This window comes from Ixodes scapularis, unplaced genomic scaffold, assembly GCF_016920785.2.
Source record: "Ixodes scapularis isolate PalLabHiFi unplaced genomic scaffold, ASM1692078v2 PGA_scaffold11__112_contigs__length_91849675, whole genome shotgun sequence".
NCBI classification, from domain to species: domain Eukaryota; kingdom Metazoa; phylum Arthropoda; class Arachnida; order Ixodida; family Ixodidae; genus Ixodes; species Ixodes scapularis.
Genome location: NW_024609837.1, coordinates 56,601,576 through 56,616,137, shown reverse-complemented (window position 1 = coordinate 56,616,137; position 14,562 = coordinate 56,601,576). Strand labels below are relative to the sequence as shown.

General features: G+C 47.4%; 1 protein-coding gene across 1 annotated transcript in view; it reads left to right on the top strand.

Annotated features, from left to right (window-relative positions):
- The first annotated feature begins 1,493 nt into the window (after positions 1-1,493).
- Positions 1,494-14,562, top strand: part of LOC115308428 (transmembrane protease serine 9-like) — a 53,959-nt gene continuing 40,890 nt past the window's right edge. The window contains exons 1-5 of the mRNA XM_029966350.4: positions 1,494-1,584; positions 2,293-2,372; positions 5,933-6,024; positions 9,577-9,833; positions 12,905-13,038. Of these exons, the coding sequence (XP_029822210.3) occupies positions 1,527-1,584; positions 2,293-2,372; positions 5,933-6,024; positions 9,577-9,833; positions 12,905-13,038 (621 nt within the window). The 5' untranslated portion in view covers positions 1,494-1,526. The remainder of the gene's footprint in view (positions 1,585-2,292; positions 2,373-5,932; positions 6,025-9,576; positions 9,834-12,904; positions 13,039-14,562) is intronic.

Here is a 14,562-nt window from a genome sequence, read left to right as displayed (position 1 = left end):
CATCGCCCAGTTAAAAGCTGAAAACGTATAATTTTACATAAATTTAGTTCTCAGTATAAACCAACGTTACTAAAACACTCAGTTGGGAAACTGGCCGTCGAAACCTGGGCCGCTGGCGTCCACAGAGACCGAGCTAAATACGACAGCAGCGCCACTCTTTATCGTTTGTCTGTACTGTAATCACCTTCAGCTTTTAGAAAGCCTGTTTTTGCGTAAAAACATACGGAAAAGACTTTTTTTTTTTGTATGAAATTTGTGTGAGTTTAGTACAAAATAAAGGGCGCGTGCTGTTTTTAAAATCTTTAGTTTGCAAGGTTTTGCGGCACAATTAATATTGTTTTTATACTACCATGCCTCAGCGGTGCTTTCAGGTAGCGCGTCCCGACCTAGGTGCATTTTAACTTCGGTATACGCGGTGCGTCCGCTGGGGAGACCGGGGTGTGGGCACTCCTGTAACCTCTTCCGCTGTATCTGTTTCGGCGCCGAAATGGCCAATTAAAGCCAAAAGAGAAGTAACGTGCAGGGAGAAATGGTGGCGTTGTGTTCGTCATCAGCTCGATGTTCGTGGATAAATCGGGGCCACTTTTTCAAAGCAGTCTCTATGGCAGTTTCCCAACTGAGTGGTTTAGTAACGTTGGTATGAACAAACAATACAAACTTGTTTGGCATTTGGTTGGCAATCTAGGCCCAAAGTTGCCAGGGGGAAACGAACTGAGTCCCAAAGAGGCCAGATAATAACCAGAAATCTAAAAAGCGAAGCCTAACTTTCGCGCCCAATTGTTTGTCGACTTAGAGCCGAAATACCCCGACCCTGGTCAAACAAGTTTGTTTATGTGCCTTGGCTTCGGGGCTTTCAAAGCCAGAAATTGACAGACAAAACAGAAATTTTGGCCATAGGCTTAAGTTGAGCTACTTGGTACCTATTACTTAGTGACGTCAATCTGTGACTGCCTGGAGCTGAGCTAGTTGGTTTGACATGCTTTTGAAGGAACTGAACGTAGAGGGAAAAAACGAAAGAGAAGAGAAAAAGAGACACCCACTTCTGGACTATCAACCATTTACTGAAAATCTTTTTCATCTACAGTCATGAGTAATACTGTTACGTTCCAAGGGGTAGCGTCTACATTGGTGAGATCTTTGATGGTTAGCGTTCACAAAAGCTGTATCTTCAAACAGTGCCCCATGTGAACAACCAAGTCGGGAACATGTTAACGCTATCCATCAAAGATCACACTGAAGAAGTTACCCCTGGGAACACAACAGTATAATTCATGAGTGTAGACTAAAAAGATTTTCGGTAAATGGTTGATAGTCCAGCAGTATGTGTCTCTTTTAATCTTCTTCGTTTTGTCCCCTCTACGTTCAGCTGGAAACCTCCAGCTGAACGTCTCCTTGTCAATGTGACGCATCACAAAATTTTGGCACAGAGAACTGTGCTACTTGGGATGTACGGCCACCCCATAGAAAAGTGTCAGAAATTGTACTGCTTATTGCAGTGCACCTTTCAACCTCGTTTAATTCCGGTTATGTTTTCTTTTTTTTTTTCAGACTGCGGTAAAAACTACGTGTTTCAACAGAACTGCAGTAAGACATCCCTATGCATGCAGCTTCCCTGTTACACCAGCGCACGCTAAGGCGGTTAGGCAATACCAACTAAAACACAAGGCATGCGCATGACGTCATCATCCGTGGGTGCCCGACCCGCCCCAAGTGGCAAACACGCTGAAGCTCGGCAGACGCGCGCGCTTCGGCGATGCCGCGTGCTATAGCGTTGCACTCGTCCTGGCATGCTGCAAGACGTGCTGGCGGAGAGGCTGACGCAAGCTGAGTGGTGCTAACGATGACGTAATCCACGGGCCTCGCCTTCTAAGTGGTATTGGGTTATTTATGCCTCTCCATGTACGCGACACCTCGCAGTTGTTGAACGGAGCAGCGCAGCCTTATCGGAGTCGTGCCTCAATGTTCCAGCAAGCAAGCAACATTGAGGCACTCTAACGGAGTCGATATCGCTAACCGCCTGGCGGGAATACATTCCTTGCACATGACGTCGTAAGGCACCGCACCAGCCGCTTTCGCTCCTTACCATTCCTGTGCCCGTACCTTGTGCAGCATACATTTCGCACCATCGAATTTGTTCTTCTCGGCAAGGTTTCCAGAGAAGAATAAATTCGATGGTGCCAAACGCATATTGCAGAAGGTAGGGGCATCCGGAGCATAGTCTGGAGCAACGACGGCTGATGTGACGTCAATGCCAGCCATGTAATGGAGCGCGGTTTGTCCTTTGGGTTTCAGGCTGTGGTGTGGAGAATGCTGTTCGGTCAAGGATTCTGGGTGGAGAAGAAACTAAGCCGGCGCATCGGTTTCCCTGGATGGTGGGTGCTATCCGACTTCTTACACGCTCGCTTTATAGTAGGGCTTTGGGTCGACGCAAGTAATCCCATTTGACCCATGACCTAACCTAGTGTTCTTCCAGCTCCGGCGGTCTCTCGAGCTACCCAGACAAAGCACGGATTCAGAATACACAGGCTTTACTTGTCCCGGCATGATTTATTCTCTCCAAATTCAAAATAGCTATTGAAAAAACTGCAAAAATAAGGTATACAAAAAACAAAATTCTGTTTTTCCCGTGCTCTCCGGTGAGGTGATGTCATATGCACAACTTGCAAGTCGAAGGGAAGCCTAAATATCACAGTATTTTGCTTGATATTTTACTTTTGCTGGCGTAAGCTACCCCAGCACTGATTTCACACCATCAAACTTCTTGTAACCCGTCGGGTACACGCTGCCCTGCCCCACTTTGTCGCTGCTGCGCAAGTGTTGCAACGGGAAGTTCCGAATTGGCCATCTTGGGCCTGCGTAAAGTCCTCCGGGTGAAGCGTTGCAGAGGCTGGACGGCGGCGTGCTAGAAGGCACATTTTTGTGCTCGTTTGCCGTTCTTCGACGGAGAAGTTTCTAAAAACATTGTGTAAACGGTCGTGGCCGCCTCTGAGAACCCGTTTAAATTTTTACGAAAGCGCAGCATCGCAGGAAAAAAAGGCACAACTCGTCGAAGGCAAGTCAGCGTTCAAGCAGCGTGATAAAAGGACATGCCTTGGATACCGCATGCTTGAATACCGATCAAGAATCGACGCCGTGTGGATGTGTTAACCCTTCGGGAAAAGTTTGAAGCTGTGTGGCGTGTACATGTCTTTGCTGCATACATGTCGGTCGCAGAGCTCTGGATTGTCCAGCTGTTCTGGCGGGCTTTTATCGCTGATCAGTGGTTGCTATCAATAAAGAAAAGAAAATGTATTTGCTATCATGTACTATCAACCATGGCAATGTTCGAAATAATTTCGAATGAATTTGTATTTCTTACGTCACATGGCAACACAGATAGAGAGCAAGGCAGTGCAAGACGGGAGGTAGGTTTTCGAACGCCACTTATTCAAACTCGTTTCTCGTCTGCGAGTTCCTCAAGTTACTTGTATAAGAGTGGTAACTTGGGCAAGTTGGTGATGCATTACAAAAAAAAAAAAAATAAAAAAAACACGTAAAATTCAGACGAAGGATGAGCGAGAGGACGACAAGCGCTGGTTTACAACTGCACTTTTATTAGGAAGAAACATGAAACCATCGAACCTCCAAAACGCCGCCAATCTTATCAATGCGATTACAATTTTGCTTCGTAACGACAGATGTAAGCAATCTCGCCGCCAAACAAAGCAATGGACAAGGAAATGACACACGTATACCCTCCTCGCACCGGGTATGAATGTCAGATGGCCGTCCATTGCCCTGTTTGGCAGCGAGATTACTTACATGTGTCGTTGCGAAGAAAGATTGTAATCACATTGGTAAGATCGGCGGTGTTTTGGTGGTTCCGATGGTTTCATCTTTCTTCCTAATAAAAATTTAGCTGTAAGTCAGTGCTTGTCGTGTACATTCCTCTCACTCGTCCTTCGTCTAAGTTTTACGCTTTTTTTGGTAGTCCTCAAGTTACAAATACAGTTGTCGAAGCAAAGTAAAAGTGTGCACCAGAGGCACATGCATCTTCGCGCACGTTCCACTAGCGAAACCTTTTCGAAGTGATAACACATCCAATAGGCGTCGATTTTTTATCGGTATCCAAGCAGGCAGAAACGCAGCACTTCGGCGTGCTAAGGCATGTACTTTCATCACACCGCCTGACTGCGTGGCCTGCGTTCGACGACTTGTGCCTTTTTCCTGCGGTGCTGCGCATTTGTAAATATTTTCACGGGTTTCCAAAGGCAGCTACGACCGTTTACACAAGGTTTTTGAACACTTTTTCGGCGAATAACGGCGGACGAGCAACAAACTTGTTTTTCAGCATGCAGCCGCCCAACCTCAACGCTTCGCCCGGCTTAGGGCGCATTCACACTGCGGGAAAACGCGAGTCGTGAGTTGAGTCTTTTACGCTTATTTTTGTATTGAAAAAAGGTCGCGCGCCGGGGAGGACGACGCAGGGAGACGACGTGTCTGGGCCCAATTTTTCCCTCGACGCGTTCGCTTGAGCCAATCAGCGAGCGACCCGACGTGACGTCTCGCCGCCCTTTTTATTGCGGAAGCGTTACTGTCCCATGGAGCGAACCGACGTCATCCGTTTTGAAACCACGCCGAACGTTGGTCAAACGGCACCTTAAATCCTTTTTCCCAGCAGCCGATTTTGATGGGTTATGCTCGCATTGGGTGGTGCGCGTCATCAAGGAACGAGGCTCCCATTGGATCTCGTGCGGCGTAATTGAAAAAAAAAATGCCACCAGAGAAGCTTTCTTCATGGAGGCGCAGCGCACGCAGCGACCCGGCCGCTGGTAAAGCGCGATCCAAACCAACGCGTTTTTGTGCGCCGACCCGCCGATTTTTGATAGTCTTCGATTTGGCTGAAAATTGGCAGACCGCATCAATAACCTTTTCTCAGTTGATAGCCAAAATATTTGATAAAGCAAAAAAGTCTTCCGCGAAGTTATTGAATTTTTTTATGTTTCACCGGCCGCGAGGGTTCCAGGAGGCTACCCTCTACTTTGCAACAATGAAACAGGCATACTTTTCCCTACCCGCGTACGTCACGGGTGGGCAGGCGGACGAGCGACCCGGGCAGACCGCGAAGTGGCTGTCCGGACGCCAGCAATCGAAACTATTTTTTCGCAGCTTCAAGGTTAAAAGTTCCTTTGCATTGGGTAGTAATCTGTGCTCCGCGGTAGATTGTAGGAACAGTGCGGGAAAAAGCTTCTCTTTTACCCTTGTTTTTGTGGGAGAAACAAAATTCCCTCCCCGGCAGCAATGGAGGGCAGCCACACAATATAATGGAGCATGGTGCTGCTGTTGCTCACAGGGGTCGAAGCATCAGGCTCCAGGGAGGTAGCCCAGACAAATTAGAAACCTGCCGCCTCCGAGGTACCGAGGCCCAAGGCTCAGATTCCGCTACCGCCGTCGCCCGGTGTAACATCCCCTCAGCTTTTGTGCCATTGTCAAAATGAGGCACGTTCTCGGATTATCCATAAATAGCCACTGTGCTGGCAACCGGCGCCTCTAATGATGAATCTGTCACGCGACCACCGACAGACGACTCGATCCCACAAAGCCTGCGAGGAGAGCAGGTCAGGACCAGATGAGGCCGATGCGCCTTGGCAACACCACCTACGTGGTGTTGGCCTTGCGCGCCTTCCATTGATATGCGGATACCACAGGAAAAAAAAAAAAAAAGCCTTTATGCTGCGGCGCGTCGTGACGAAACGCTGCGGCCGCGGTCATGTACTACAAGATGCGCGCTGGCAGATTCATCTGTGGGGGTCAGTATTAGGTCGTGCTGAATAGGTTGGTCTTTGCCCTTCGAAAATGAGGACAGCGGGAAGCAAGGCCAAGGGAAGCGGTTTACGTACGCGCGGAAGCTTAGTGGAAAAGGTCCATTGAGTGGAGATGCGTAACTGCGCAGGTGGCACTGGTGGACGAAGAAGAGAAACTGGTAGGCGGAGGCTCTGTGATCGGCTCCCAGCACGTTCTCACGGCCGCCCACTGCTGCACCGAGTGAGTGCCTGCCCAAACAAAGAGCCACGCACCTAACCAGGGGTGAGGGGGGGGGGGGTAATACTACCTAGAAGAGAAGGCCTGCACCCCCCCCCCCCCACACACACACACACACGCAGAGACGTCATCACTGGTGGACCCACGCAGCGCCGTCTAGTTTGCGTAAGCATCGAGGCCAGCGCGTTTTACAGCGTCTCACAACGAGTGGTACGCTGGCACGTGGCGATGCCAACACGAGCGCGTCTGTCGCGAGCTTTAGTGTGCTTTGCCACTTGGGGTGGCTCAGGGATTCACTAGTCATTCGCAGGCCCTGTCTTCTATGTAGTACTGGCAGTCACCTCCCGAAATGCCCTTCAAGCGAAGAAGAGAGGACATAAAAAAAATAAAAGCACAAAGACCACACTACCATAGCCTCCTTTATACTCACAAAGCCTGGCAGTTCGACGACGGAGCCACTGAGAGTGCCCGGTCGCATATTTGGAGCGCAAGGATTTGGTAGCACAGAGCATTTCTCGGGAAGTCTGTAGTCAGCGCACAGGTTTTGCAACGGCGAGGACCCGAAACGTGGTTTTCAAACCCGACGAGAATAAAAGCGGTAGCCCGAGGAACGCGAGAAGCACAAGCGGACATTTTATCGCTCGGGACAAGTGTGTTTCGGTGCCTCGCCGCAGCGGGGTGCCCGTTACGTGGCTCTTGCCTGCCGCTCTACCTTTTCACTTTAAACGGCCGTGTCTCGTGGCGATCTGCCAGGCTTTGTCAGTATAGAGGAGGCCATGACACTACTATTTTTTCCACTACCCAGTGGAAGCTTCTTCAGGCCATATCCCCATAGCACGCACCATCCAGTCCCGTGCCACTCAGCATATGTGGTTTCATAGGAATACTACTGCCACATTCAATATGATTTTACACTGACTACGCCTTCTACAGTGATGCTTGCAATATGCCATATGCAAAAAGAAGCGCCATATAGTTTACTCCTGATCAATTATCAAATTTCCGCCATATTGGAGGGTTCCTGTGCCCAATAAATTCGAAAGTCATAACTAAAATATGACCATCTGCTGCAAGTCTAGTACAATCCCTTCAAACAACGTCCTCAATAAAGGTCGTTCACTGACCAGAATGGCCAGGTTCACTACTTGTCTGGCGGCCTCGTTGGTGACAATTCCTTTTCCTAAATTTTGTAGCCATCTTTCTGTTTTTTTTTATTGAACCAAAACTAAATAGCAACCCATTGAGTGCAGAAATAAGTGGTCCTAATATTATGAAAACCGAGTTAAATGCAGATGCGGCTCGTCCACAACTGGAAGATGTGAAAGCACCCAACATGGCGGCTCTTAGTGGCATGGTGATGATAGCTGGCAAGAATTTTGCATATGTTTTATAAAGTCACAAGACACAAACTTGTTGAGTTTCTGAGTCATTTGTCAATAGTATGGAAATGCCCGTACACATACTTGCGCCAATTAGGACCAAGTTCTCGCAGACGAAAGAACACACAACACACTGGCACTCTAGTGCCATCTATAAGGTGACCCTGGAACTGCATTTTACTAAGTTTTGCGGTATTTTAGGGATCAAATAGACGCGTACTACATAAGAGAAACTGTCGTTTCTAACATTGCCAAAAGTTTTTCGAGCCAAGGAAGAAAAAAAAAAAAAGGATGCGCGATAAAAATAGGGAATATACTGAAACTGCAAGGGCTTCACGGCTCCCAGTGTGAGGTGAGGTGAGGTGAGGTAAACTTTATTGGGTCCAAGACTGTTAGATCCCCGCGTCAACCGAGTCTCTCTTAGGGAGAGACCCTTGACGAAGCGATCCCCTCGGTCGACAGACGAAACGCGATGTTCCCGGCGGCGTCCGAGGCCAGCTGGACTAGAATTTTCTGAGTCGTGGGGTCAGGATCCCGCAGGAAGGATTCCCAGGCGCCTGGTTGCCTGGCTTGCTTGATGAACTCCTTATTCTTCGAATGAAGAAGCAGCTCCGGACACCCCCAGAGTATATGGTGGAGTGTAGCGATCTCGCCACAGTTCCTGCAAGACGGGTCGTATAGTATCTGGGTACCACGAGTGCAACTGCGCCGGGTTGAGGAAGGTCTCCGTCTGGACTTGACGGAGGATGGTGGATTCTGCCTTGTTGAGAGTGCTGTGAGCCTCTGGGTAGGCTCGGCGTTCTACTCGGTAGTGGTCCAGCACCCCCTTAAAGGTGTAGAGGTTGTGTTCTATCGCCGTAAGGGGTTTGAAGGCGCACGGTCGTAAGCAGTCGAAAGTGTGTGAGCCAGCCTTATGTTTTGTTACAGGTGGGACAACATAAACGTGTTCGCGGACGACCGAGTTGGCTTTCGACGAATGTAACTTGATGAGACTCTATCTCCCGATAGGCACAGCGAGTAGACGACGCACTCTGTTGTATGCTAGCGGCTCCGATCGGGAGATGGCGCCACGAGTCACATTCATCGCTAACTCGATCGTGTGCCAACACGGTCGTTGTCTACCTTGGCAAGTTTATTTGTTTTTTTGTGTGTGTTTTTTTATACAGGAAAATACCTACATCTTGAAATTTCCCAAGGTAAACTTCACCACGGTGAATGTTCGATCTTTCTATGTGCAGTAGACAATTTCTCCGATTGGTTTTGCAGCGTAAAAAACGCCGTGACCACTTTGTGTTTGCTAGCGAAAGAAAAATATCCTGATCCGGCCACAAGATGAGCTTGTCACAGGCTGGCATTTAAATTAGTAAGATTTATTTTATATAAATAAAACTTACTTCATTTAAATCAAATTTGTTTGATTTAAATCTGACTTATTTGATATATATCAAATTTATTTAATTTAGATCAGAATAATTTAATTAAGATCACTTTAGCTAGAAAATTATAGTTCCTATTTATCGCTAGATGTATTTTTAAACATGGCAGATAGATTGATCAATCCATCACATTATTGACCACAATGCGGACGAGATAATTTATGTACATTCGAAGTACACTTCAATGAATAAATTTCTATTGACGGAAATCCCGCCTTAGTAGAGTTTTAGTTCGTAAAACAATCCTTTATAGCAGTTTTTACGCTATGATTTGCTTTCAGTATGGCGTTGCTTTCCATTATTTTGCTGCTTTCTTTCGCGTTATGATTTGCTTGTAATTAAACACCATATGTGAATGTCGTACAAAGAGGAAGGTAGAAAGAGTCTTTACGTTTCGATTTGCTCCAAAGATCACTGCTTTTTGCTCGTGTTCAAACTGCTACAATAGTTCTTGTTTGATGGTTATTTAATATAGTTACAAAACAATTGCACATCGAAAGCATAAAATGAGAGACAAGCTAAGTCAGAAACTATTTTTGGCGATTTTGTTCTTGCTTTTATTGATTTATATTGTGGCAGTAGAAGTGAAGTGATTCAAATCATGATTTAATCACGATTTAAATCGTCTCGATTTATATTCTTTACCCTGATCCGTCATGACGGCGGACCACGAATAGACAAACGAACGGGGGTAGTTTTTGTCTTCTGAAGAGTGGAGCGTCCTCTCTGCTCGCGTCCAGGCAGAAAGAGCAGAAGCTGCGTGCCGTGCTCGGCGGCCACCGGATCTCGTCGACGCCCTTGCCGGTGACCGTCAAGGAGTGCAGGGTACATCCGGACTACCGCGGAGTGGCGTACGTGCACGACATCGCGGTGCTCGTGCTCTCCGAACCCATCGTGTTCCACGACTTCGTGTCGCCCCTCTGCATCGAGACCAACGACACTTCCTTGGAGGGCAAGCCGCTCTTCACCGTCATCGGCTGGGGTCGCGTCACCGAAGGTCTGCACTGATGAGCTCTTGACCGACGCGTCGCTTTGCGAACACGTCAGTTTGAAATATATATCTTTCCGGAAGATGCCATCAAGCAACATTGGCGTTCGCCATTTCTTGGGCACGAAGCCTGTGATTGGATCGGAGTTGAGGTTGAACGTTGACGCAACTCTTGTGTCGCGTACATGCTTAGAATGCGTGACCAAACAATGCCCAACTAAGGTAATTGGCGCAGCAAGCAGCTACTATGTAGATGACTCGTACTTTTGAAAACGGTTCATTGTGGGACAGTTCAGATGCACGCTCGTGCCGACTCGAACGCTTCGTACATCTTGGAGGCGGGATTCTCTTTTATCATTAAAAATGAACAAAAAATGATGACAAAAAAATGAAATCAAAACAAACAAACGAAATAAAAAGCGAACACGAAAGGAGGTAATCACATAGTTTGTTTTGCTTTCATTCTGCCTTCTAGCTGCGCCCCACAATCGCAAAATGCTGAATGATGTTCTGCTTAGTCTTCGATTCCTGGGTAATTTCACGTACCGTACATGGGAACGTCACAATGCGTTAAGTAGGCGAGGGTGCCACATATTTCCCGAAAGGTCTATTCGCCGCGTGTGCCAGCTACTCTGTGATAAACGAAATTTTCCTTCTGGCCTTCTAAGGCTGCAACTATAGACCGTAGACTTTCGAGTTTTAAGCAAAAAAAAAAAAAAAAAAAAAAAAAAAAAGACATAAATACGCATCAACTTGTGTAAGAATACAAAATCGGTTAAAAGTTAAACAAATAAATAAAGGGAAAACACAAATTTCTGGTAATGTTTGTTCTAACTAGGAGTGTTTTTGTAGAAAGCCTCCCTTCTTTATGCACCATCCACACGATCACAGAGGAACCTTTAGCTAACGGGAATTCATGATCGGCGGCAAAACATCTCGCAATCCCCCGCGCCTGGCATGACCTCGCGACCAAAGAGTGCAGATTGATTTGCCAATAGATCTTTCTGGAAAATTATGCGCGCCCTCAAGCGGCACGCGTGAGGCATTATGGGAGCAGTGAGGGTCGCAGCTCCGTCGTTTGCTGCTACCGCCGTACCGCCTCCGAGAACCAGATTGCCTACGTTCGCGTTGGGTCCCTGTGTAAGGCAGACGGAAATTTTTGCCACCGCCCTGTGCTGCACTGCGTTGCCCACATGAGGTGAGAAACCCTCAATCACACCACGTCTGTTCAATGCCCTTTTCTGGATGGGCCATCACTCTGGATGGGTCACCGTCCTTCTTTGGAAATCAAGAAGAGTTGTTGTTTGGGCGAGTTGGTTTGACATCTTATACAATCTTGTGCGCAGCAAGGACGAGGACAAAAGCAGAGAACAGGACAGGACAAGGCGCAACTTTCAACTGAATTTTATTGAATACGAGTTCCGGTATTTATAGTCTCAACCATCGTCACAATGACAACAAAACGACAAAAGCAAAAGAAAACCACCATCACGGAGCATAATTGGAAAATAACACTATCTTGTTCTCAGAAAAAAACAATTCCTTCAAAGTGCTCGGCTTCTAGAAGCCGAGCACATTGATTATTTAGGAGACACGTGTGTTGCTATACTGTCGATTGTGTTATCGGAGAAGGAATTGTTTTCCCTGAGAACGAGATAGTGTTATTTTCCAGTTATGCTCTGTGATGGTGGTTTTCTTTTGCTTTTGTTGTTTCGTTGTCACTGTGACTATGGTTGAAACAATAAATAGCGTAACACGTATTCAATAAAATTCAGTTGAAAGTTGCGTCTTGTTGTGTTCTGTTCTCTGCTTTTGTTCTCGTCCTTGCTGCGCAGAAGATCGTATGAGGTTTTTTGGAAATGTCATCGCGCGAGGGCCACGCGCCAAAAGAGCGAGATATCACTCACGCACCCAACGTGTTTTTTTTTTTGTTTTTGGCTACGGGAATTAGCTGAGCTACACCCCGTTTACCCACTCCAACCGATGCCACAAGCAGGAAGGCTCCAACTCTATACTTACGACCACGGCATCTGAGCGCTGCCTCTGGAAGAGCCTGCTCCCGGCTGAGGGCCGCGTTTCAGCGCCGCCTTGTGACAGGCGTTTTCACTAAGCGGCACAAAAACTCGGTCCTCCTATTTTGTCGGGTTCTTCAGTTATCTGTGAGCGCGTACCAGCTGATCGCGCTTTCTGGTTTCAAGCGCGTTCACGTTGTAAAATGTTTTTTCTCTATGTAAAGCTTACTAAAGGAGTCCAATTAGTTTGCTTTTTTGTTTTTTTGGCTTGCGCAGCCAACACCTGATGGTATGAGCTGCGCCCGCCCACCGCCAACACCATAGATGCCAACACATCCTAATGCACCACAAAAAAGACGAAAAAAAAAAAAACGAGTTTCAGGCCTCGCCACGAGGCGCCGCTGAAACTCGGCTTTCCTAAAGCTTCTCTTTTTGGCGCTTCCCTCCTTTTGGTCGCCATAGGAGTCCAAAAATCGCAACATAGGCCCCCAGGTCGCTGCTTTAAATCGTTCTTCCGCAGAACGAGCATTCGCGCTAGAAATGCACGTCTCACAGCAGAAGCGGGGGCTGCCTCGCGCTTCTAGCTTTGGTTGCAGTATCAAATTATAGGGCGAACAGAGTAGGGTTGATGTATTTTATTTTCCTTCGCAGATAAAAAAAAAAAGGAAAAAGGCATTTGTTTTAGCAATGTTAGAAGTAGTTTGAAGACCGTTAGCTCGCCTGGATGCATGAGTAGATTAAACATGGTGCTGCAGTTCGGGCGTTAGTGAGCGCCACCTTGCTCGACTAGGTGAGGCTTGGCTAAAGGGCGCAACACCCTCACAGTTCCCATGATGCCCCTGAACGCTCCCCCCCCCCCCCCCCCCCTTGGTGGCTCTGGCGCTTCTAAAAAGAGCCTAACCTTGATCACACTGCTAATGCATCATACAAAAGACAGTGTGCTGACGCTACCTGAGGCGTGTTTCTTGCTCGTAGAATGGTCCCGTCAATTTGGCTAAACAAGCTCTCTCGTCGGATGCCTTCCTCCGAGGGCTGGTTCTCAGGGGCTTGGCCCTCGTTTGAGCGCAGTGAGCCAGACCAGCGACGTGCTCAAGCTGGCCCAGCTGCCCTTCATGAGCCTGGCGGCGTGCAGAGAGAAGCTGGGCGAGGAAATCCTCGACAACAACCTCTGCGCAGGAGGGAACAAGGAGGACACCTGCCAGGTGACGCTTTTAGGCCGCAACCACACTGCTCATGTACATCATACAAAAAAACAGTGCGCATGCGGACACGTGTTTCTTACTTTGATGATCGTCCCGTCACAAAGAAACTCTCTGCAGACAGTTCGAAGTACAAGTATGAAGCGCTTGCTTGAAGTGTGCCCGAAGATAGTTCTGTCATCATGTTTGCAGCGAACCGCCTTTATGAGGGACTGCAACTTTGCATACCGCGTCCAACAAACTGTTGTAAATAAGGCACACAGTGGTGTTCATTTATAGGAAGGCTGGACGGAGACACCCTAAAAAAGTATCCCGGAGCACATATATGCTTGAAAAGTAGAGCCCTAGTCGCACTGCTCATTAATCATACGAAAGGCAAGGTGCTTGCCTCGAGCAGGTTTGAAGCAGATATTTGCTTCGTACCTGAGTATGCCTCAAACAGTGCCTGCAGATTGACTTCTGTATGATGTACTAGCACTGTGCCCGCGGTTTAAGAGTAATACATGATATTTGTCTATTTTAGGAGTGGCACGCGGAGCCATCTCTAAGCAAAAATCGTGTTTTATGCGAAAAAAAAAAAAAGAAAAAAGAAAACGATACGCAAAACTTAACGTTGCTGAGCGGAATCGGGTACTTTCTCCCCACTACAGTGGCTGTTTCCACACGGAGCCGGTCACGGGACCCCAAAATCCCCCTTGCGGTTATTTTAACCACGGGTAGAGACACCCACATTCACCAGCAAGTCGACCCTGGCAGTGTCTGATGATTCTGGCTTTACTTGTGTTGTAATTAACCTTGTCGCCAAAGTGTAATAAATCGCTCGTCGCCAAAATGTGGTAAAATCGGTAACCTGTGAAATGAAAGAAGAGCAGAGCCCACGCGGGCCTGAGGAACTGAGAGGGTCTCACATGCCGATGATGCGGTGGTGACCGGTGGAGCCCGGGGGCGCGGGAAAGGCCCCGGGAAAAAGCAGTGTTGTACACGGTCCTCAGAAAGAGGAACGGAAGCTCGTTCCTCGTTCCTCTTGATTTTTGGGACGCGTTCCCGTTACAAGTTCCATCTGCGAGAAAGAAACTCAGTCCCGTTACGGTTTAAAAAAATGGAACGTATTGTTACAATACGTTACATATTCAACTTACATTCGTATTTTGCTAATTACCATATTTACTTAGATCAAACCAAGTTTTTTTTTTATCTATCCTATCAAATAGCTACATACAAATTTGAATGCCGGGATAGAAGGACACCAGAAGAAGAAAACAAGCGAAAGCAAGGTTTGATTTGTTGATATATTCACTTTTAAAAATCTCAGCGTTTTGCCGAATTCATACTTGTGGTGGGCTATGCAGACGAGCGAAATGTACTGTTGCCCCACATTGCATGAGCGTTTTACAACCTAACACGTTTCAATCTAACAAACTCCCGTGTTCGAACTAAACAACGTTTGCTTTTCGATGTTGCTGTCCGTAAGACGAGCAAGTGGAGAAGAGGGGAGGGCTTTTGGAAGGTCAGTCTTGAAAACCACCA